Source organism: Fulmarus glacialis, unplaced genomic scaffold (genome assembly GCF_000690835.1).
Source record: "Fulmarus glacialis isolate BGI_N327 unplaced genomic scaffold, ASM69083v1 scaffold2972, whole genome shotgun sequence".
Classification (NCBI taxonomy): Eukaryota; Metazoa; Chordata; class Aves; order Procellariiformes; family Procellariidae; genus Fulmarus; species Fulmarus glacialis.
In genome coordinates this window covers 60,264-81,984 of record NW_009198242.1, presented here as the reverse complement: position 1 = coordinate 81,984, position 21,721 = coordinate 60,264, and the positions used below count along the sequence as shown (strand labels likewise).

Below are 21,721 nucleotides of genomic sequence, written 5' to 3'. Positions count from 1 at the left end.
TCATTGGCTTTATTGATAGAATATGACTATGATTAGCATGACTGAATCATCCCTTAGAGGAAATATTAAAATGAATATGTTATAATGGCTGGCCTGGAGGGGATGAAATATGTTTTCTGGAAGTTAGCAACTTGAGTGACAGTCTGAGCCCTACTGGATATTTCTTTCTATTCAGGGAGTTCCCTTTCACCTCTTGCCTGTCCCCATGGTTAAGCAGAAGCAATCAAGTGCCACAAATGTTGCTAATAATCTACAACAAAAGGAAATCAACATTTTCAAAGTCAAAGAAGAGGCCATAAACTGAAGCATAGAAATGAATATTGGATGATGTGTCAAAAGCTATGTGTATAATGGCTGTGTGTTGCCTGTGTCATCATGAGTCATCTACTGCTTATTATTCGTTTGCATGAAGATTAAATCTCCTTGTCCGGTTGTATTATATGAGTGCAAGTGCACACAGAGCTCAAATAACCACAAGTTATAACCACCAAAAATCTCTTTATTTTGTGTATCTGTTCTTTAGAATGAAGTCAGTGAGGAAGGAGAAATTATAAGAAGAGAAAGTATACTGAGTTCTTTAGTATGTCATTTGTCTAAGGAAATGAAAATTGGCACAGTTTGGTTTTGCTTTTTTTTTAACTAGGAAAAAAAGAAATAGTGCTAATAGCTCTCATTAGCTATTGTTGCCCTAGAAAGATCATGTAACTGTTGTTTTCTTCCTGGGTGTTCATTGTTTGTTTCTACAATGGAGTTCTCCATCATGACTCTTCCATTTTCTCCTTATTTTTCATGACAATCATTAAGAAAAACTGAACTTAATCCAGCCTCTTTCTGTACACAGTGCTTTAAAGCAAAGGGCAAGAATGCTTCTAGCACAAAGCACATTAATCCCAGTTCTCACTGGAAAACCAGGTGAGAAGGAATATTCTTCAGCATGTTCAATCACCAAAGAGATTATAGAAGTCTCTTGGTAAGATCACTGATTGTTGGTTTCCCTCTTCTCCTCCTTTACATACTCTAAAGCTGGGGGACACATATCTTCCATTGCTGTCTTTCGTAGAACCAATGTATCTGTCATCTTTTTGGCATCTCTTTGCTGCTTTGATGACTGCTACAACTCTGCATGTCCCAGTGACTCAGCCTGTCATTGAGTCCAGTGTCTGTTATTTCTTCATCTTCTCTGTGCTGCTTTTGACAGTAAGCAGGGATGCTATGAAGCAGCTGTTTGCTGATATGAAAAAGACTAAGGTGATTATTTGAAGTTGCCATTATTTTATCCAGGGTCTTCTGTGCAGAGATATACAAGCACACGCAGAAAGTTCAGCACATGCCAGATGTGACTGACTGTGAGCATCTGTCCGGTGCATATGCGATTGGTCCTGTGTCCCCAAGAAATGCTGGACTCACTTACTATATGTCATGGAATTCATCTGCGCATGAACAAGAGCTGCTTCTAGATGCCTGCAGCGAGGCTCTTACTCTCTAATGTTACCTCACTCACTAAATCAGATATTTCTCCCTTAAAGCACTGGGTAAAAGATCTGTATTTTATTATTAAAATAGATATATGAAAATACATTCAGTATAATTGGAAACTTGTTTCCATGTGGCTATTAGAACTAATGCTGTAAGGCATTTGGAAGAAAGAAGACCTTTGCTTTGGGGTATAAATTACTTATGACTACTAGAGTTTGGAATGAGACATTCCCAGAAGTCAGATCTACTTGCTGCTTTTGTTTCCGAGAAGCGGCTGATACTGGAGGAGATTCTGGAGTAGAGAAATTCAGAGTGTGATTTTATCCTCCTCTTGTTCAAATACTCACCATGTAAGAGTCTGGTGTGACAGCTCATAAACCCAGATCGCTGTTTCTCAAAGAACTGCTTTGATGTGGGTGTTGTACAGGATTCCTGCATTTGCACTGAAAGAGAGCTCAGAGGCACATTTTATGGCTCCTAGTATTCTAAGTGGAGGGGTTACACATCAAAATGGAGGTGGAAATGGATGGCATTTGTTACACCCGATCTTGGTTTGCTGGTCATGATCTGTTCTCTAATAATTCTTTTGGACAAGAAACATGAGACACACATTTATCCTTCTGAAAAGGTTTTAATGAGCAGGGAAGAGGTAGTGCAGGAGACAGAGGCATCGTGGCCTGATAAGGTAGAATACATGGTTTGTGATGGTTCACAGTTCGGCCACGGTCATTTTCAGGAAGTCATGTACACAGGTTTTGCTTCTGTTTCTGTACCTATAAAATGGAAATAACAATAAGAAGAGCAGAGGAAGAAGCTAGTGCAGATGGGGGGAGCACTCCTAATATTTGCTTTCTTTTTCAACTAAGAGAAATCTTTGAAGGGAGCCTTGGGGTCAAAGAGGCCTTCCCTAGTTTTGACACTCCCCCTCTCTTTTACCCAACTTCAAGCTATTCTTGTTTTCTGTCAGTTTCTCATCTAGATAAGTCAGAAAAAGAAGAGTGGTTTTCCTTTTGCATGGATAACTAACTCCTTGATTCAAATGCACCTTTCCCTCTCAGGTACTTATGTAGACCCAGTTGGACGTTCTAAGTGTCTCATAGTGTTGATTGTGTTTGTGGTCTCCACACCCAAGCTGGAAAGATATGGTGAGGGAAAGGAAGAGTCAGAATGGATAAAACAAGGATTTCTTATGAGTGCTATCCTGGAAGTGGGATTCAATATCCAGCTAAGCACCAAAGCTTTCCACGCAGTGTCTGGAGAGTCATATGTTTGCTACAGAGACTCAAAATCAGCAACCATTCTGCACAGAGAGCTTCAGCACTGGCGAAAAGGAGGGCCAAATAGAAGGGCTTTCAGGGATGTAACCACCTGAATCTCACTCAGACCTGGTCTCAGAGGAAGGGGTAAAAGATGCCCTGAGACATATTTAGCTTGGGTTGTTGAATAATAATAAGCAGAGCAGTGAGGAAAGAAGTCACCTGTTAGCCTTCAGGGGAAAATTGCACAAAAAAATTGCACAGAAAATGGCAGTTTATACCTGATTCTCCAGTAAGAAAGAGAGGGAAGTATGTGAATTTGCCTGTAAACTAGTGACAGAAAAGGAACCTGAGGTCCATAACCTTTAGCACAAGTTTCTGTAGTTGACCCAAATGTTACTAGTCATTTTATTTTATTTTATTTGGTCTTGTCATTTCAAGAAGAAACAGTGAAAAAGTGCAAATAGACAATAGTATTATGAAATTCAGTGATCTGTATGGATATGGTGTAATCTGAAGCATCTAGGTGAACTGTTTCTTGTTGATTTCCATGTGGACTTCCCTTCTTTGTAGGAAAAAGCACCTTTTCAAAAGTCTACCTTTTTCAATGGCTGTTGTCAACAGCACTTTTAGAAATGTTCAATCTGATGCTTTTATTTGACATCTTATTTTCCTGATGGCTGGGTGCTGAACTAGCACTGAATGACCATGGCAAAGGCCCAAGAAGAAATTGGGTAAAAGGCAGCAAGAACATCATGAAGAGTTCATTAGGAAGTTGTTTATGTGTGTCCTTTGGGGATCTTTCTGAATTTCCTGTTTTATTTTAATTCTCTTGTTTCTAAGACACAGTTCAAAATAAGCATGGAAAAAACCTATTGCTTGGGATTGGATGTGCTTTTGATGGGTGGAGGAAGGTAGTCTGTGCAGCAAAACTGTGTAGTTTTCTTTGAGTTCCTTGTGATTAAGAGAAGTGCTGGCCAGAAATTGAATTCCCCTCCTCGCCCCCAATATTACTACACAGGGTTCCCAGAGCTCCTCAGGGTGACGTTGCAATTGGCTTCAGTAATTAGTGATTTTCACTCGCATTCTTGGAGATCTTGGAAAAAGATCTGAAGTAGTTTCATTTTCACAGAGGATGGGTGAACATACCCTAACCTAGGTGTATGCATTTCTGAAATCTGTTCAGAGACATTCCTGTGTGGCATCCCCAGCCTGCCTGCCCCAGAGTTGGGAGATGTGGTTTTCTTGCTCCTTTTTCAGGTTCTTTGCAGAAGTTTTACCAATAATGTTGTTGCATAGGAAGACTGTAGAAAATCAGTATCTCCAGGAATGTTGTTTCTAGTTTACAGTGGGATAAATGGGAGGGGACTAGAGCAATAAGTTTACCATACACATACCATTCTCCTAGATAGAGCACTAAAGACCTAAACTTTTCTGCCCATTTCTGAATACATCATTTAACTGCTTTTTAAAAGACTATACTAACATTAAGCTTTTTCTTGCAAGGCTCTTCTTGTACTTTTCCTGTCTTCTGAACCCATGTGCTGTAGGAAAACATTATCACTAATTATCTTTAAATACTTGTTGTCTCTAGATGTGTTTATGTCCTTTATTTCTCCTCTTCCCTTCTCAACAGGCTGTTCTAGTCCTCATGGAGGTGGGATAAGTTGCTTTGCCTTGTGAATAATCTCTTCTGTAACCTTTTCTTAAATCTGTGAAATTGCTAGGCTGTTTAAGGTCCAGCACAGAGTGTTCATCTCTCTTTTATTTTGGTCCGTACCAGGAAATGCCTACAGAGAATGCCTGGGCAATGGGACATGGGCTTCCAAGATAAACTACTCTCAGTGCGAGCCTATTCTGGATGACAAGGTCTGTATTTTTCACTTCATTCTTCTCAATGACATTTTTCAACATACATGAATGCAAAGCTAAGCTTAAGGTTAACATACTAATTTGGGACTTCTGAGATGGATTCCATGTCTGTCCCTGTAACAAATCCTCCCTGTGAATTCAGGCAAATCACTTATCCTCTTTCCATATCCCCTACTCACATGGTTTTTAAAAAAGGATGCTTTATTACACTCTGTCCCTGATGATGTATGTTTATACAGATCCTTCTTAGCTTAGTTCAGAGCCTATGGCTGCTACAGTAAATGTTAGTAATAATAACAATAAGATCAAAAGCTTCTTTGGCACTGAAAAATAAGCTTTCACCAGCTGATTCCACCCTGTACCTGTCAGTTCTGAGGTCTCATCAACAACTGGCCTTTCGGGATCTCAATGTCATTTTTCCTTCAGCAAATATGTACAGGGGCAGCAGCAGAAAAATACATAAAAAGCAGACTTGGGTCCCAGCTGTCTTTAAAAGATTGAGCCAGTCTTGCATTATATAGGAGTTTACAGAATGAAATTAGCATATAGGGATAAGCTCCTTCAGAAAGGCTGCAAGCCATTATGCAAAGTCCTTTTCTTGTCAAATATCTCAGCTTTTCTTGGAGGCATCATAGACATTCACCCTCACACAGTTTAAACTTTCAAGCCTTTCATGCCGTGTTCTCTTTCTCTTCCTCCTGTTTTGAGTGCTATGGTGGGACACAAGCACACAAAGGCATTGTGCTGTCTCTCTGGCAGGGATGACTTTCCCCTCTAAGAACCAGGGTGGAGCCCAGCAGCTCAGGGCTGTTTATGTTTTGGGGTTCATTCCACTCATTCTGTCATTGGAGTTGTGCCATGCCAGTTGTAAACAGAGGTGTGGAAGACAAGGTCTCACCTGCTGAGGGCTGCTTGCAGAGCTAATCCGGATTTAGTACTCGGGACTATCTGGGCTAGTGCTGTACCCAAAACAGTCATGATGTGCTTTGGCTGTGGCCCAGCATCCATCCTGTAAGATCCATGTTGTTGCTGAATGTGGGCTTTGACAAGTGAATCAGAAAACAGGTAACTACGCACCAGCTGCTGAGGAGTGCCTACTCTTACCCACTGGCTAGGTAATTTGGTGGTAGCCCACCCCCCGCCCCACCTCCATTTGCTAGAGGCTTCTAGAAAGCAAGAAAAAATGTACCAGTACATGACTGCCATCCAGAGGGACTGATACACGTTCAGGGTGGTCTAGCATAGTGGAGAGGCTCCCATGGCAATTTAAGCTGATCTAAGGACCACACCAGTACAGCCCCTCCTTACATTTCTTTCCCACTTAAAATGAAAACCTAACTTTTTGCTGGGTCATTTTTTCAGATGAATCGGTTCCCTAAACCATCTTCTTGCGTTATTGCAGGAGTGCTGGGGCCAGCCCAAGCAAGGGGAGTGAAAGCCTGGCTGGGGTTGAGGGGGACAGCAGACCGTGGTAGCAGACCATCTCTGAATGAAATGGATTTGCACTTCTGTGAAACCACCCTCTTAAAAATGAGCAAGAGAGGGGGTGTGTAGCAGCCAGTGCTGATTTAGAGAATGGGGAACAGAGCTGGGTGAAGACTCAAAATCTTTGATGTGTTTAGCTGGTATGGGAAACCTGAGCTGATAGTAGCACTCTGCTGTACCAACTCAGGAAAATGCTGCTGTATTTTAATGACACTCTTTATGTGTTTGCATGACTTGAACAGTTGCTATCTCTGCACAAATACAGTGGAGTTTTATTTGAAGACGCTGGAGAAGTGTTGTGACTAGAGGACAGGATTATTTCCTTTGCTCTGTTTTTGCTTTTTAAAACTTTGCAGCTATGGTGATAGCTTAAAAAATTCTTAAATTGCACGTTCCTTAAACAGATGAAAGTGCAAATGTTCCCCCACCCTTGTTTGCAAAAGCTTAAAAACTCATTTATTAGTTCTTTAAAGATTTGTGACAAGCTTTGCAAATATTAATATTTGTGAATATTTTTGAAATCTCTACATAATGCTCAGTGTTACAGATGAATATTTGGGTTGCTTTGTGATCTCAAAAAAAAACAAAAAGAAAAATCCCCATGGATTTCCGTAATCCTCCATTTTGATTAAAGGTGAGATGCAAGCATACATGTGAGTCTATTGTTATTTATTGACTGATCCTAGCAGATGCTAAGCATCAGCCAGGAGGTACGCCCTGTGTTTCATGTTTATTTTTAATACAGAAAACAACACTACTTTAGCCAGAGTGCTAAAAAATTACATGGTTTGACTTCAAAAGCAGTGATTGACATATGGGACAAGAACAGGATTTTTCAAAATCAACCCCATGTCCAGTGCTACATGCTTTATGACAAAGTGTTGTTAATGCAGCAAGGGAAATTTTGGGTTTATTCAGCTGTAGGTCAATCTTAGGGGGCATAAGCTCCTGCAACACACATTCACTGGATTACGTTAATACACCATTGCTTTACTTATGGTCAAGACCTGTGGCAGTAGCTGATAAAACTGTGCTCTGGGACTGCTTTGCTCCTAGATTCCCACTTTGTCTGGGATCTAGTTGCCTGCATGTAGTTATGCGGTGTAGTTTAAAATGCCAGTGTTCTCCGTGCATCTGGCAGGTGTGACACAGGCCTTCTGGAATACCCGTGTCCTGCAGCAGCAGCAATTGGAGGTCGGTCACCAGGACCAACTAGGAAGCACAGAGTCTCCTGCATGCACCTCAAGGAGCATTAGGTGCCTGTGTGTACATAACTGCTTCTAGCCCTTGCTTCAGATATTGGTTCAGGTTTTGGATAGATACCCAAATGTAGTTGTCTTAACGTCAGACTGAATCCCATCCTCTGAACAATCAGTTAGCTCCTTCTCCAGGCACAGGTGTCAGGTACAGAAATCATTTTGATCCAACTGGCTGTTTGATGGCATAATGTGTGACAAATGGAAAGCTTCTACTCGGCCCACAAGCTCCTGTGTCAAAGGGATCTTTGCTGCCTCTGGCACAAATCTGTGCTCTTAGAAGACAAATGAGAGTCTCAGGCAGCAAAAAATACATCTTAACCTCCAAAAAGAGCTATAAATTAGGAACTTTGGTCTTGTCTATGTGGCCTATGGCAGCTGGATGTGAATTTGGTTCTGCTAATGTTTTGAGGTGGCTTCAAGCTGTGTAACTGAGTTAGCACCATGCTGGGCTTAAGTTAATGTATCCTGCTTAGGAGCACAGTCGCATTAGCCACAGCTATCCAGCTTCCAGCTGGCTCAGAACAGGAAAGCAGTGAACTCAGAGGCATCTTGGATGACAAAGATACTTCCCAGTTGCTTCTGAAAGTCTTTGGAGAGGAGATATAGTGTCTTTAAACTCTACTGGTGATGAGATCATCCTGGCAACAGGAAGAAATCTAAAGTGACTGAACTGGGAATGGAGTGCAGAGTCTTGCAGGAAGATGTGCTGTAAACACTGGCAGGACCTGTCAGGAAGTTCTGTTAGAGGGAGAAAGATCCTTGTCATCTGGAGAGCTAAGAGTGCTGTCATTAGGTCATTATTAGTTCAAATCATTAGCTGATTTGGTTTGGACAGGTTAGCAGTCACGTCCTAGCTACAGCAAAGGAAAAAGTCCTCTAGACAGAATGACTCCATCATTAGCCTGAAATCTGGCTGCAGGGAGCCCAGTGTGCCTTAGATTTGCAAAGCTGGTGCAGGGAGAGACATAAAGCTGTGCTTCCTCGGTTTACCTGGTAGAAGCTGGCTGGAAGATGAATCTGCACTGTCTGATGTAACAGGATTGTCATGCATAAGGTACGGCATGGAAGAGGACTCCAGTGATGTGACCTGCTGTGGTCCGGAGAGCAAGGCTAACAGAGTTAGTTCTCCTTTTCTATCTCCTTTCTAATGTAATGACCTTCCTCTTAAGCCTGAATAGGATTTAAATCTGCATTTTAGTGGAGTGAAATATCGTCCTGGAAGCAGAGGAATATTGGGTAACAGTAGAAGGTTGTTACCATTTTAAATGTATCAGTCTTCAAGAGGGTGAGACAGAAAAGAGTTATGCAAGTATTTTACATGAACTGAGCTTTGGCCAACACATGACTGATTCTGGGCACGTGTTTTTCAGCCCTGAAGGTGTTGTCTCCAATTCTACCAGAGATGCAGATTGCATGTAGGCTGGTGGAAAGTGATCTTGCCACCCTGTCAGCTTAGTTTTTCATAGGCACCAAGGCAGTTCTTGTTTCTGTGATATTTGAATTTGCCTTCAGGAAACCTTGTTAGTGTCAGCAAGAGAAAAAATAAAAGTCATGCCTGTTTTTCCTTCAACATCAGTGCGTCAAAGAGGAGCTTAACTATGGTTTTTTCTGATTAATTCTCTCGTGTTTTGAGCCATACCTTCTTAAAACTTGAGTGAAGTTGAAATAGTGGTTAGGAGCCAAAGGAGGGAGCTGAAGGGTCAGATTCAAAGAGCAGGATCCTTCGTCTGGGAAAAACATTGTCATCTTCTAGACAATTTCTAGCACTACATGAGCAGTTCTGGACGAAGCTCTTAGTCATATGGTTTAGTTTTAGGTAGTCCTGCAAGAAGCAGGGAGTTGGACTCAATGATCCTTATGGGTCCCTTCCAACTTGAGATATTCTATGATTCTATGATTCCATGAATTAAGTGGGAAAATAAATAAGCAAGGCAGTTTGCCAGGGCACTAGCTGAACAGTACAACATTGCATTTCAGGTAGGCACATCAGTTCAAGCGTGTTTTCCTCCCCTTTAGGTGTCCCCATGACTTAAGCATAAATAAACCTCAGTGTGGAATTCAGATCTTGTGGTTTCTTGTTTTTCTTCCTCAAGGCTATTCAGAAAATGGGCCTGTGCACAGGGAAGTTTATTTTAGGGGATTTTATAGCAGACTTAAAAATACCTTGCATGGTTGAGTTCTGTCCAGAAACAGCACATTACTCCATGTGCTGAAGATATAGGCAGATTTCGTCATGAAAATGATTCCAAGGGGGCATGCTCTCTCTGTGGCAAAGTGCTGAAAGATGCTATCTTCACAGAACAATGGAACAGATTAACTACAGCTGCTGGTTGTAATTTCATCCAAACATTCACTAACAAATTCCTTTGACTGGAATAAAATGTTAAGGGAAATTGTTAGAAAAAATGAAACAAAGGACGTTCAACCAGAATTAGAAAACTGATGCCATTTGTAGGACTTTACTTCTATATTTTTATCACAAGGGAGGAAGTTTAGGTGGTTATTTTTCAAAGGTCTCGTTCTTCTGGAGGAGGACAACATCCCAAAGTCATCAGAAAGATCTGCTTAACCTGAAAAGAAACAAATGCCAAAGCTAATAAATAAATAAATAAATAAGTATCATTTTTCAGGGGGTTTTATGCCAAAGCTAATAAATAAATAAATAAATATCATTTTTCAGGGGGTTTTGTTCTTTAAGTGACAAACCTCTGTCAATTTTTAACCATCTTCAGTATTTATCTGAATAGTGTTTTTCTACTTCTTCCTATCCATCAGGCAAAGAGAGGAGATGCTTCTTTTTTCTCTGAAGCCAGCAGCAGCCCACCAATAAAGAATGTTCCAGTTATTTCAAGGTCAAATTTTGGTCACATCACTAAATTCACTGATTTAGGTGGGAGCACTTTTGTACTTAATTTTTTGTTTACGGGATCAAGAACCTACCAATAATCTCCTCAGCATCCTAGGAAATAGACACTAATACATTAAGTTACACCACATACTTGGGTCGCTGCTAAAAACAACAGGATCTCTGGTTTGTCAGGCTCTCTCAAAACTGAAAGGACACCAGCAGATTCTAGCTCTTTCAGTCTGCATTGGTTCTGCCCTCAATTTGAAAGATAAGCATCGTAGCTTGCAAGGAATGTACCTCAGAGAAAAATCTGCCTGTATGGAAAAAGCTTATTATTTATTCTTACTGACAACTGATTCATTTTTGTATGAAAACCAAACCATTTGAGTAGGAAAGTAGCATAAGCTGGCTCATTAAGACCATGAAGTTCCCTAACAAAATAATGTTTTATAACTTTCGAAACTGTGAGAAGATGTGTCTTTGGTAGCTTTGTCACCCTAAAACAACAAAGTTTTAAAATAGCGTAATAATGAAAATAAGAAAACCCAAGGAAATTACAGAAAAAAGGCGGAAAACCTTTGCTGAGATTTGTAAGAAACTATGGAAAAATCCCAAACTGAAATGAAACCAAGCCTGTACTTCTGTGCCTGGGCAGCATGTTGGCTTATACATAGGCATCAGCCCTGGGCCTATTATATCATTTTGAAGTCGACAAAAGTAATTACTGTTTCCTAAACTGATTAACTGTTCCTTAATGTCAGTGCTTAGAGAGTCATGCTGATTTAATCATGTTATCTCTTTACCTCCAGAGGAAGTATGCGCTCCATTACAAGATTGCTCTCATCATAAACTACCTGGGGCACTGTATATCAGTAGGGGCCCTTATAGTTGCCTTTATGCTTTTCTTGTGCTTGAGGTGAGTAATCTGTTTGCATGCTTCTAACTTGGTTGGGTGTGTGACACTTACGGGGTTACTCAAGCCCGCTAATAACTCTGTCTAGGTTGTGTATGTCTTGAAAAACGGTCATGGCTTTTACACTCCCAAGCATGTACATGGTTTCATTGACTGATGTATTGGATGAGCTGTAATGGTGGCTTCTGAGTGTAGGACCTAAAGCCTATTTGTATTCAGGAAGAGAACTGTGCATGGCTTATTGATGCAGAAAAAAATTCAGTGAGCACAGAGTACTTCATTAAGGGAAGCTGGGATTTGAGTGTGTCAAGTTGCAAGTTTTGGGGGCAAGTTTTCTTTTTTATAAGGCAGTGCATGATAACATAAGGCATTTTGCATTCCCTGACAGATAATGCCCAGATCTAGACCAAAGGAGATGGAATGAAATCTTTCCATTTTGCTTTGGGTTAATTTCAATTTTTCTTCCATTAAAGAACTTAGAAGTTTTCTTAAATAACAAGAGAAACATCTTTAGAGGAGCTTTATCCCCACAGGTGCTCATGAAATGATGAACACAAATCAATGAAACTGCATAGAAACACTTCCCTTCCCTGGTTCAGTGGTACAGAAGGTCAAATGGATATGTCAGTGAAGGAAAGTCTGTGAAGAAGAGTTAGGGCTACAGGGAGAAGAGAAAGGGCAGGAGGAAAGGAAACTTAGTGGAAAGTAATAGGTAGATGTGCATCAGCCATCATATGTGTTGTATGTACATAGCCTGAGTTACAGGAATATATTTTAATAGGAGTAGCCTGGTTGGATATTTCTGTATTATTTGTTGGATTACCTGACTGGTATTTCTGTACTATTTGTGCTGTCTTGTCTAGGAGCGTTCAACCTGAACTTAGAACCAACTGCACTAAGTGCTGTGCAATGATAATCCTTGAGAAAAATCTTATGCTAGTAGCAGAGGAGAAACAGGTGGAGGACTCCCCCACTGGATTACAACATGATGATTGGCAGTGACCTAAGTGAAAGAATTACTGCTTTCCTAGAGTGGAGCATCCCTACAAAGTCTTATGCTAAGTCTTCCTCTTGAGCATTCCTAACAAGAGGGTCTTTCATATTAACAGCAGGAATCTTCTTTCACCCCAGCATCTATAAACAGAATAATCTATGCTAATGGAAAGAAAAAAAGCTTAAAACATTCAATGGGAATATTTATGGTGCATCAGTTTGAACTTCCATTTCAACCTTTTTACTGTGCTTATAATGCTAATTCCCATAGTGTTGGAGACCTGAATTAATTTACAATGCAAATTATTCATTGTAACTATATTCCCTGCTTCGATGCTGAATCTTTTATAAATGCTTGAGTAAATAACACAAAAACAATTAGATAATATGGTAGGAATGTATCCAGCTTCTAACACAGAAGATCTCTTCTAAATTGTTCTTCTGGTATTTGAACTTTGACTTCAAGATTTAAATTTTGCTGTCAACTTCAGCATTAAAAATGACTGCAGCAATTAAGTACTTCCCTGTACATGCTGTCAATTAAGATAGTCCATCTTTTCAAATTCCCACTGTATCACGCAAAAAAAATCTAGTGTCCAGCCAGCGTTAACCAGCATGAGGCTGTCTCAGTGTCTGTAGAGTTACATCTGTTTTCAAAAGTTCTAAAGATGCTCCAGTGAAGGCAGTCCAGATTCATATTACATTACAGATTTCCCCTACACAAATTCTAGGTTATGCACATCATCATCATACTTAACCTCTTCAAAGTGTCCCAAGAAGAAATGAGTTTTGATAATTGAGTCCTATTTTTTGGGGCTTTTTTTCCTGTTTTAGTTTGGGTGGAAGAAGGCACCTACTAATTGGGTGAAATGAGAGAATTTAGATAATTCCTGGCTAAAAAAACAATAGAAGACCCTGAAGGCTAGATCTGATAGTCCCACATCTTGGCCCAGAGGAGAAATCTATCAGTTCCTTATTGCTTCTCCACTCCACCCATCTACCTCACTCATGAGTGCCTGCTGAGAGTGAAAGTAGAGGAGACCTCTGGGAAGGCTCAAGTTCTGCAACTGCTCCATATTTTTATGCTTCTCACCCATCACCCTCTTGATTTTCCTTTGTTCTGTCAGTGCAGATGGAGTCCCAAAGGCAGTCCTGTCTGAAGGAAGAGACTGGAGCACACCTGCTGTGTTGGAACATAACTGCTAGGAAGGCTGTGGGATCTCTCATACTGGAGATTTTAAGAGCAGGTTAAATATCTGGTTGGCATGGCAAAGAGTATTGCTTTGATGATCAACTAGTGAGATGGGTGTTCTGCTTTTGGAGATGAGCTTCACCATTACTGTTGCTGTCCCAGCCCAAGTAGCTGCTGCATTGATGGGAAGCTTAGTCCTCAGTTATGCTGAAGTGGGAAGGGGAAAGAACAGGATCTAGTCCCTATTCTTCCAAATCTATCTTATGTCATCTTGTCCCCAGTTCCTGTCTTCCTCAGTTCCTTATGCAACCCTCTGTCCTCCATTCACAACCCACCCTCCATGCCAGTAGAAATGTTCTACTGTCCTAAACCCTAAGGAACCATACACCAAAAGATATTTTGAGGGTCAGAAAGCTCAGATGTAGCAGCAAGTAATGAAATCATCTGCCATCTGTGTTTGTGTTGCCAGGAGACCCCAACACAACTGAGAAGGAAGTAGAACTCAGCCAGGAACTCCCTTTTACTGCGAAAACCTATTCCAGCCTTGTTTTCTCCAGTTCTGTCACATATGAACCAATCCTTCTTTCTTGGCTGTGCAATGAAAAATAAGCCAGTAAACATTTCATTTAGCACCTAAATAATGAAAAGTGAAGCCCAACTTATGGGAGAGGACTTGATTTTTGTTGGCATGCTGACTGAATGGCAATGAGTCATTGAGATAGCTCCTAAAGATCTAAGTCAAGGATGGTTCCTCAAGGTCTACATGTAGGTGGTCTTAAAAGTGAGCCATGCTGTCTTTACAACGCAAAACAAACAAGCACACAAACAAAAAGAAATATGCTGAGAAGGAAAAATGAGGAATTTGTGCATAAACCAAATGTGCTATGGAGCTGCATTCATCTCCAGTGCAGCCTCTGCAGAGATGTGCTCAGGGCACTTCACAGGGCATTGTTAAATGTATCTGCTACTGCTGTGAATCTCATAGTTTGTGTGTTCGCATTAATAGTAAAGGTTTGATCCATCCCTCAGGTGCACACAGGCAGTTCCCACGGCTCTGTGGGATGATACAACGCTCATCGTCCCACATAATCACATTCTCACACTAGTAAAGCAGAAATTTTCCATAGGAGGAATCCTGCTATCAATAATACCAATCAAGCTGAAGAAAAAAAAAATCGAGAGGATTAAAACACTTTTTCTTTTGTTCTTTTGAATCATATTTTTCCTTTACTGTTGCTGATGATGCAGAAACCCAAATTGCTTTGTCCTGGCTTTTTCCTTGTTAGTGTGCTGTTATACCAGCCTCTGAGGTGGAATAAGAGTCCTTTGTAAAACTCCTGACTTGTTATTAAACAATGTGCTGGCAATGGCCAGCAGTGACCTGACTAGATTCAATCAGAAGATGTTTTATTTGTGCAGTAGTAACCAAAGAAGTATGGGAAGACAGGTATTTGTTCTGGGAAACATCTAAGTCCCTGGTGAGTTTTGAATCCAATAAAGAAGGACGGTGCTGAAAGGAAGATAGGCTGAAGATTAAAAATGACATGTCTTTCTGCACAGATTGCTGGATAAAGGCAGCTGTAAAAAAAACCGAATCCACAAACATTGGGATAACACCTGTTGTCACTAGTATGGTGGTAATGAAAGCAAGTTGAGGTTTTGAGGGAACCTTTGCTTTCCTGTTGCCCCTATATTTACCTCTTTTTATATCCCCTTTAAAACACCTGATTTTTTTTTTTCTCATAGGCCTGAAGCAGTGTCCCCTTTCTTTCTCATGATTACAGCCAGATTTCCTGAACCTCGCATATTTTTTCTCCCAGAAGACTGAAACATTTTTTTCTTGAAACAACATAGGCACCTTTTTTTTCTTTTTTTCTTCCCCCCTCCAACCATCTCGCAGGGTTTAGGAGAGGAAGATCTACTTTCTTTTATCCTCACCTGTTCCAAGCTCCTTTGAACTGCCTCTAGATCTTCAGTCTGGCATGTAGTTGGCAAGACTGCTGCTGCAGGCCTCTCTTAGTAAGAATGGAAGAGTTTGATTAAATGATTTGTAGAAACCTGTCAGAAGAAATGTAGAGCATCCATACAGAGCAGGTTTCATAGAGCAAAGTGGTCTGACAGCTATCAGAGCCTAGATACTGAGGATATATCAAGTGAGTAGGTGATCTGCACAATTAGTACTGGTTTGCACTAAAAAGTCATGCGGTATCTGATGTGATTGGAGCAGAGCAGACTTCAGATCTAAGGCACAGTCCTCCCAGACATACCTTTCTGTCATGGAGCAAGGGGAAAAAGAGCAAGTCCCAGGACAGAACATCAACTGACTGAATTCATGAGTTCATGACAGTGCTCCATTTTCCCCTTCATCTCCTGGCTTTCCACCTAGCCTACTTAAGTCTATTCCATCTGCCACTTAAAATAGCGGAGCCTTAAATAATGATTCAGGCACATGGCCTTTTTTAAACTTCATCATAAATACCGGTAATTGCAGACCAAGTTTGGTGGATGCAGTGGCTGTAGATTTGGAGACAGCACTCTGTCCCATAGTAAAGTAACAGTAATGGTCCATAGTAAGGTTCTTAAAGCAAGGCAGGAATGAAAACGATGGAGCTCTGTAGATAAGCACATACGCAATGAGATGGTCTTCTTTGAATAGAAAGCATCTGAAGTGCCTGTACTGCCTGAAATCACGTGAAGTGTCTCTTCTCATGAACTCAGATAAAGGACAGAAACACATTTCCTATTGATTAACCTTAGGCCAATGTCTTTGCTTCCCACTGCCTTTACTTACCCCCCTCTCATCTCATATCTGTATAACTTGTTCTTTTAGACTCTTTGTATAGAGCCTACCTAGCACAAAAAACGCAGAGGAGAGCAAAGCCTTTGAAGTCCTGGAATAATACCAGTAATTAAAAGAGAGCTATATTCTTAAAATGTGGAAGGTTTCATAAGCTGCATCTGAAATAGTGGTATTGTAGCCTAGAAATATGAAGGCTGGCAAGGAGTATTATTGCTGGCTATAAATACATTACTGTTGGATAAACATTAGAAACTGAAGAGCTACTTACAGTCAAGGACAATGTCAGTGCAAGAAGAAATGGGTATAGGAGCGCTACAGATAGACTTGTGAGCCGATATTAGAGGATGATTTCCAACCCACAGAGCAGAGGGGTCCTCGAGCAATATAGTGGAGGAGAAATTTAACTTGGATTTAAACTAGAGTTTCAGGAATTTAGGAAGGACTTTTACTCAATTACTTTCTTGACCTGGGGTTTGGAGGATCAGGAGGCCACTTCCTATCCTGTGCTTGAAATATGTTCCTAGTGGTATATTTCTGTCATTGCCAAGATTTTAGCCATGAGGCAGTGTTTTTGGAGATGGACACTAACTTGTTTAAATTCTGGTAATAGAACTGCTCTGTGCAAGATTAGATCTATGTTGACTGACTAGCTAAAACTCGTCTGTGCTCAGTTCTCCTTTTGATGATGATGGAATGTTTTTAGGAACAGTAGAGCAAGCCTTGCAACTTTTCCAAGGTTTCAGAGGAAGGAAGAAAGTAAAGTTTTGTGCTTACAGTTTGGATATGAATCATGCTCAGGAGTGCAATTTACTTTTACAAAAAAGAACATGCCCTGAGTCATCTCTGGAAAGGACAATCAGAGAAGATGTTTTCAAACCTAGATGTTTAGTTACCCACTACAAATGCACCTGCAGGTGTTCAAGTACTAAATGGTTCAATTTCCGTTTTCATCCAGGGAATTGCACATCTACATCCCTCACTAACTCCACCATAGTTGTTCAGCACCCAGCCACCTCCTCTTCTGTCTAATCTAAAAGATGAATACCGCTGCTTCACATTACTCTGCCAAGTAAAACACAAGAGAGGTGGAAAATCCCTGATTTGTGTCACCCCTAAATGGGGCATGTGCACTCCTGCTAGGATGTGAACTGCCTCTGCGTTTTACAGAAACAGCCGCTTCCTCGGGGAGGTGCCCAGGTTCAACCACTGGAAACATTTCCACACGCACAGTGAGCACCATGAGGCTAACGAATTCAGACCGAGCACAGGAATGAATATTTGGAAGGAGCAGGCTATGAATGATCCTATATGGTCTTTCCTAATTTCCTGGCCAAATACTCAAAAATAATGAAATATTTCACACCAAGGAGAGTGCGAACAGCAGCATCAGTGCCTCAGACTTTCCTCCTTGGTTTATCCACACAGTATCTGCAAAGGTAGATAATTTAATAAACATTGCTAATTGTATAATTGTATTAAAAGCAAAAAAACATAACCCCTGAATTCCCTAGCTGGTCATTTAAATTAATTTTCTTTTAGATTTTTTTTAATAATCCCACAAGGGGATTATAAATGAGGACATGCTGCGCACTCTTACATTTCCCAAACAGTAGCTGTAAGCCAGATCAACCACTATCAGCTTTCAGTGTCTGGCTTCTGAAGTCCTAACTCTAATTTGTGCAATCCAGCTGCAATGGTCACTTTTCATAGAAAACATTCACCCTTCCACAGTCTGGACTGATAACTACAACCCGTGTGAACAGGGCAGTGTCTTAGATAAACCCCAGAGGGCTGTAGCCACATACTGTGTCCCTGCTACTCTAAAGCTAGTTTGTTACGGGGTACTAAAACCTGAGCTGCAAGGTAGGTTCTGCTAAAAAGATACTTTACAGCCCCGTTTCCTGTTTGGTTCAAAAATGACTGACATCTGACCTCCATTTAGCAAAGCAAATTAAAGCAGATTCCTAAATCGTTTTTCAACCAGCTAAACCACAAGCACATGCTGTACTAAATGAAGTCATCTGTATCTGACTTTGTCATTCCTGTGAAAATAAGAGAGGAATTTTCTCCAGTGAAAGAGCTGATTGCACAGTCAAGATTGGAACCATATTCTTAGACTGGAGTATCCAGTGACTGGGTTTCAATTAGCCCATATTTAACCACATAGTTCTCAGGGGCAACATTCCTCTTCGTACACTGACTAGGAACAGAGCACAGGCTGATGTAGTGTCCTATAGTTATCCATACTGTTCATTGTCAGCATGCTCATGGGTAGTTTGCAGAGGGCCATTTTTTACCCCTTTTCACCACGCTACGCAGCCAGACAGTGCTGGGCACAAACACAGACAATGAACACAGTCAGTCTGGTCCTGCCCTGGGGCTGTCCTGCCTGTGGTCCTGTTCCGTGTTGTGTTGGCTACATCCTTCCAACCCTAGGAACCGCAGTGCTTTAAGCCTGTGTGTCTAAAGCAGGTAGAATGCCCCTGTGTCCTGTGATTAAAAATTGGCTTGAAGGCAGGAGAAAGAAGCTTTGGAAAAGGCTTAGTGGAGCACAGATGGTTCTACAATGGATTTGGTTTTAGGTTCTGCGTACATCCTAAACACTAATGGAAGCTGCTGCTTCTCGTCTTCACCTGAGCATTTCACCCCTGTCCTCGTAATAAAGCTTTTATTCTCTTCCAGGGTTTTGTTCGTCCCTTGCAACTGCCCCTTGCATTTCCTGTGGGAATATTTATATTTCCCCAGGCAACTGCCACCAAGAAGCTCATTTTCCCTGCCAACCTCTCCAGCTGCTTTTCCCATCTATAAGCATTAGTACCAGAATATATGCAGTGATTGAACATGAGCATGCAGGGGAAACCATGAGGACCTCAGGGGAGGCCTCCATGTGGATGAAAGCAAATAGCCCATGACAGTCACAGAGCCTGGGAAATAACTTGCTGCTAGGTATTCTTCCCACTCCATGCCATTTATGGCTTGTCCATGAGCTTTGCCTGCCCTAGAAAAGACTAAAGGGGAAAAATATTTTTTTAAGTATTGTCCATGATTCTCCTTCCTGCTTGTTCAACAGTCATGGAATGGGAAGGACTCCAGCAAAGTGCTCTCAGATTTCTCCTGCCAACTGTTTTCAGACAGACTTCGGGACAGCTGTCTTAATTGAACATCATTATTAATGGAATACTACATGAATTAATAGAAGGTTTCCAAGCTTCTTTAATAAAGTTATCATTTGCAGTTATTTCCATGCAGGTGATTCAACTAATTCAGCTAGCTTTCGACTATACTGGCACATTATTATAATTGCTAATGTTAATTGTTTGTGTCATGCTTTGAATCAGAAAATAGTAGCTCTGCACGTCCCAGAGGAAAAATACAGCTGTATGGATAGAGTGAAAAAAACCCCCATGAATCAACAGAAAGGCTACTTTGAGTTTTACCAGTGCTATTTTAGAAACCCTTTTATAGATCTCCATTTCTGAATCAGTGAGGCCACCTGTACAGAAAGAGTTGATCAGATTTTCTGCATTTTCAGATCTCAGCATTTCCCAAGTCAAAAGAATGGATTTTCTAATTCTCTGCTTACTGTATCCAACCATACAATTAAGGTCATTTGATGGAAATAATTAGCAGAGTGTGCTTTCTTTACCAACAATCAGAAACTCTTTCTGCCCACCTCTGACACAGGCTGCAGTCAACTGCTGGAGAATTTTGCGCTTTTTTTCATTTGCTGCTATTTTTCCTCATGTGGAAGCCCAGTTAAGACACCCCGTGCACCAAGCAGTTCAGGATGCCGGTGGTATGATATCGAGTCAGGGAATGACATTTGGGCTTGAAATATGGTCTGTTCTCAAATCAAATAAAGAGGACATTATGTGTAATTTCCCACCATCCACCTGGCTTTTGATTTACTAATTAGGAAGGCCAAAGAGAAGTATGTTTGCTTTCACCTTAATTGCTTCCTTGTGTCTAACCTGCTGCAGAGCTGAAGCTAATTCTTTTATGGGGCTCTCTGTGTGCAGTGACTGGGAGGCATGTGCTCCCGGATCATCTTATCTGGTTTTGGCCAGCACAGCCAGAGACATACTCTGGGATTCTCGACTCAACTGGAACACACACATTTTCCTGTACCGTTGTCCCCAAATTCCTGTAAATATAAAACAAGGTACTTCATAACTCAGTCTCCTGTGAAAATACGCTGTCGCTTGCTACACTCTTCTATCCAAAGCCTCACATCATTAGCCTTGAGGCAAGTGGCTGTACTCTGAACAATGACTCCTGGCAAAATGTCCTGCCTGCCTGATATGAGGACACCTCTGCCCAAACCAACAGGAGGAGTGGCACAGCAGCAGGACTCTTGTGCAGCAGGTCCTCAGCAGAAACTCTCACCTTGTCAGAAGCAGTCGCCTGGGGATCACTCAATAGGGGGCAAAGCACTGGTTCTTAAGAAATCATGAGGAGCCAATAAACCCTTTCACTTACAGAACCAAGATGCTTCCAGTGGCAGTATCTTTTCTCCCTCCAAGTCAGAAACTGTAAGTCCTTCTTTTCTCTCCTTTTCAAGGAAATCCTTTTCCTTCTGCCCATTCCTTCACTCAGTGTGACATACACCACTTGCATGTGCCTGTCTGACACTACTTGCTGTATTTCAGGGGAATATTTCAGGCCCAAAATCTGCTGTCTGGCACAGCCAGAAGTGAAATTGCTGCATGAACTACTTTCCAGAGTACATGTTGGAGATATAGATACATTACCAACATGTGCCTGTCTGACACTACTTGCTGTATTTCAGGGGAATATTTCAGGCCCAAAATCTGCTGTCTGGCACAGCCAGAAGTGAAATTGCTGCATGAACTGTGGGAGATATAGATACATTACCAACCACTCCTCCCAGCTTGCTCCCACAGCCCACGGGACTTTCCTGCTGTCTAGTTCCAGGCTCTTTCTATCCTTCCTCTCTGCAACTCCCCAAGGACAGGAGGGAATGTAGTTGTGAGGAAATGTGTCCTCATCCAGCCCTTGGGAGGGGACAGGCAAGCAGAGAAGAGGAACCAACATAGGCAAACGTACTTTACCGTGAATAACAGCTTATGAGCTCTTCATTCCATCATGTTAGCAGAATAAGCCATGGCCTGACCCCGGTGAACATAAACCACAAAAGGAGTTCAGTGACTTCTGTGAGGAGTTGGGGCCACCAGTGGGGTGATTTAATCTCATTAAATGTGGTCTCTGAATCAGGAATATCTTAAAACCTCTGACTGCCAGAAGCAAGGAGGTAAGAGCAAGGAACAACTAACAGTCTACATCACCTGTTTCCCATACTGTTCCCAAATTGTCTTTTGCTGATCACCACTGGGGACTGAGCCACAGCCTAATGGCTTATTGGTCTGTCTGAATATGGAAGTTCTTATGTCTTTATGTTGTGGCCTCAATCTTCAAGTCTGTTCTGACTGAATTGCTACAACCTCTTTTCTTAGTCCTTCCGTCCTTGGACCCATGCACCAGGGAAGAGTTAGAGGAAGAGTCCAGCCAAGGCCTTGACGAACACTTTTTGTCTGAAAAGGATCAGGGCAGGAAACAAATACAGGAAAAGGCTCTTTAATGTAACCTCAGTCCATGGTGTCTTGTGA

General features: G+C 41.4%; 1 protein-coding gene across 1 annotated transcript in view; it reads left to right on the top strand.

Annotated features, from left to right (window-relative positions):
- The first annotated feature begins 3,440 nt into the window (after positions 1-3,440).
- Positions 3,441-21,721, top strand: part of CRHR2 (corticotropin releasing hormone receptor 2) — a 70,933-nt gene continuing 52,652 nt past the window's right edge. The window contains exons 1-3 of the mRNA XM_009572815.1: positions 3,441-3,466; positions 4,460-4,601; positions 11,006-11,112. Coding sequence (XP_009571110.1) covers positions 3,441-3,466; positions 4,460-4,601; positions 11,006-11,112 — 275 coding nt within the window. The remainder of the gene's footprint in view (positions 3,467-4,459; positions 4,602-11,005; positions 11,113-21,721) is intronic.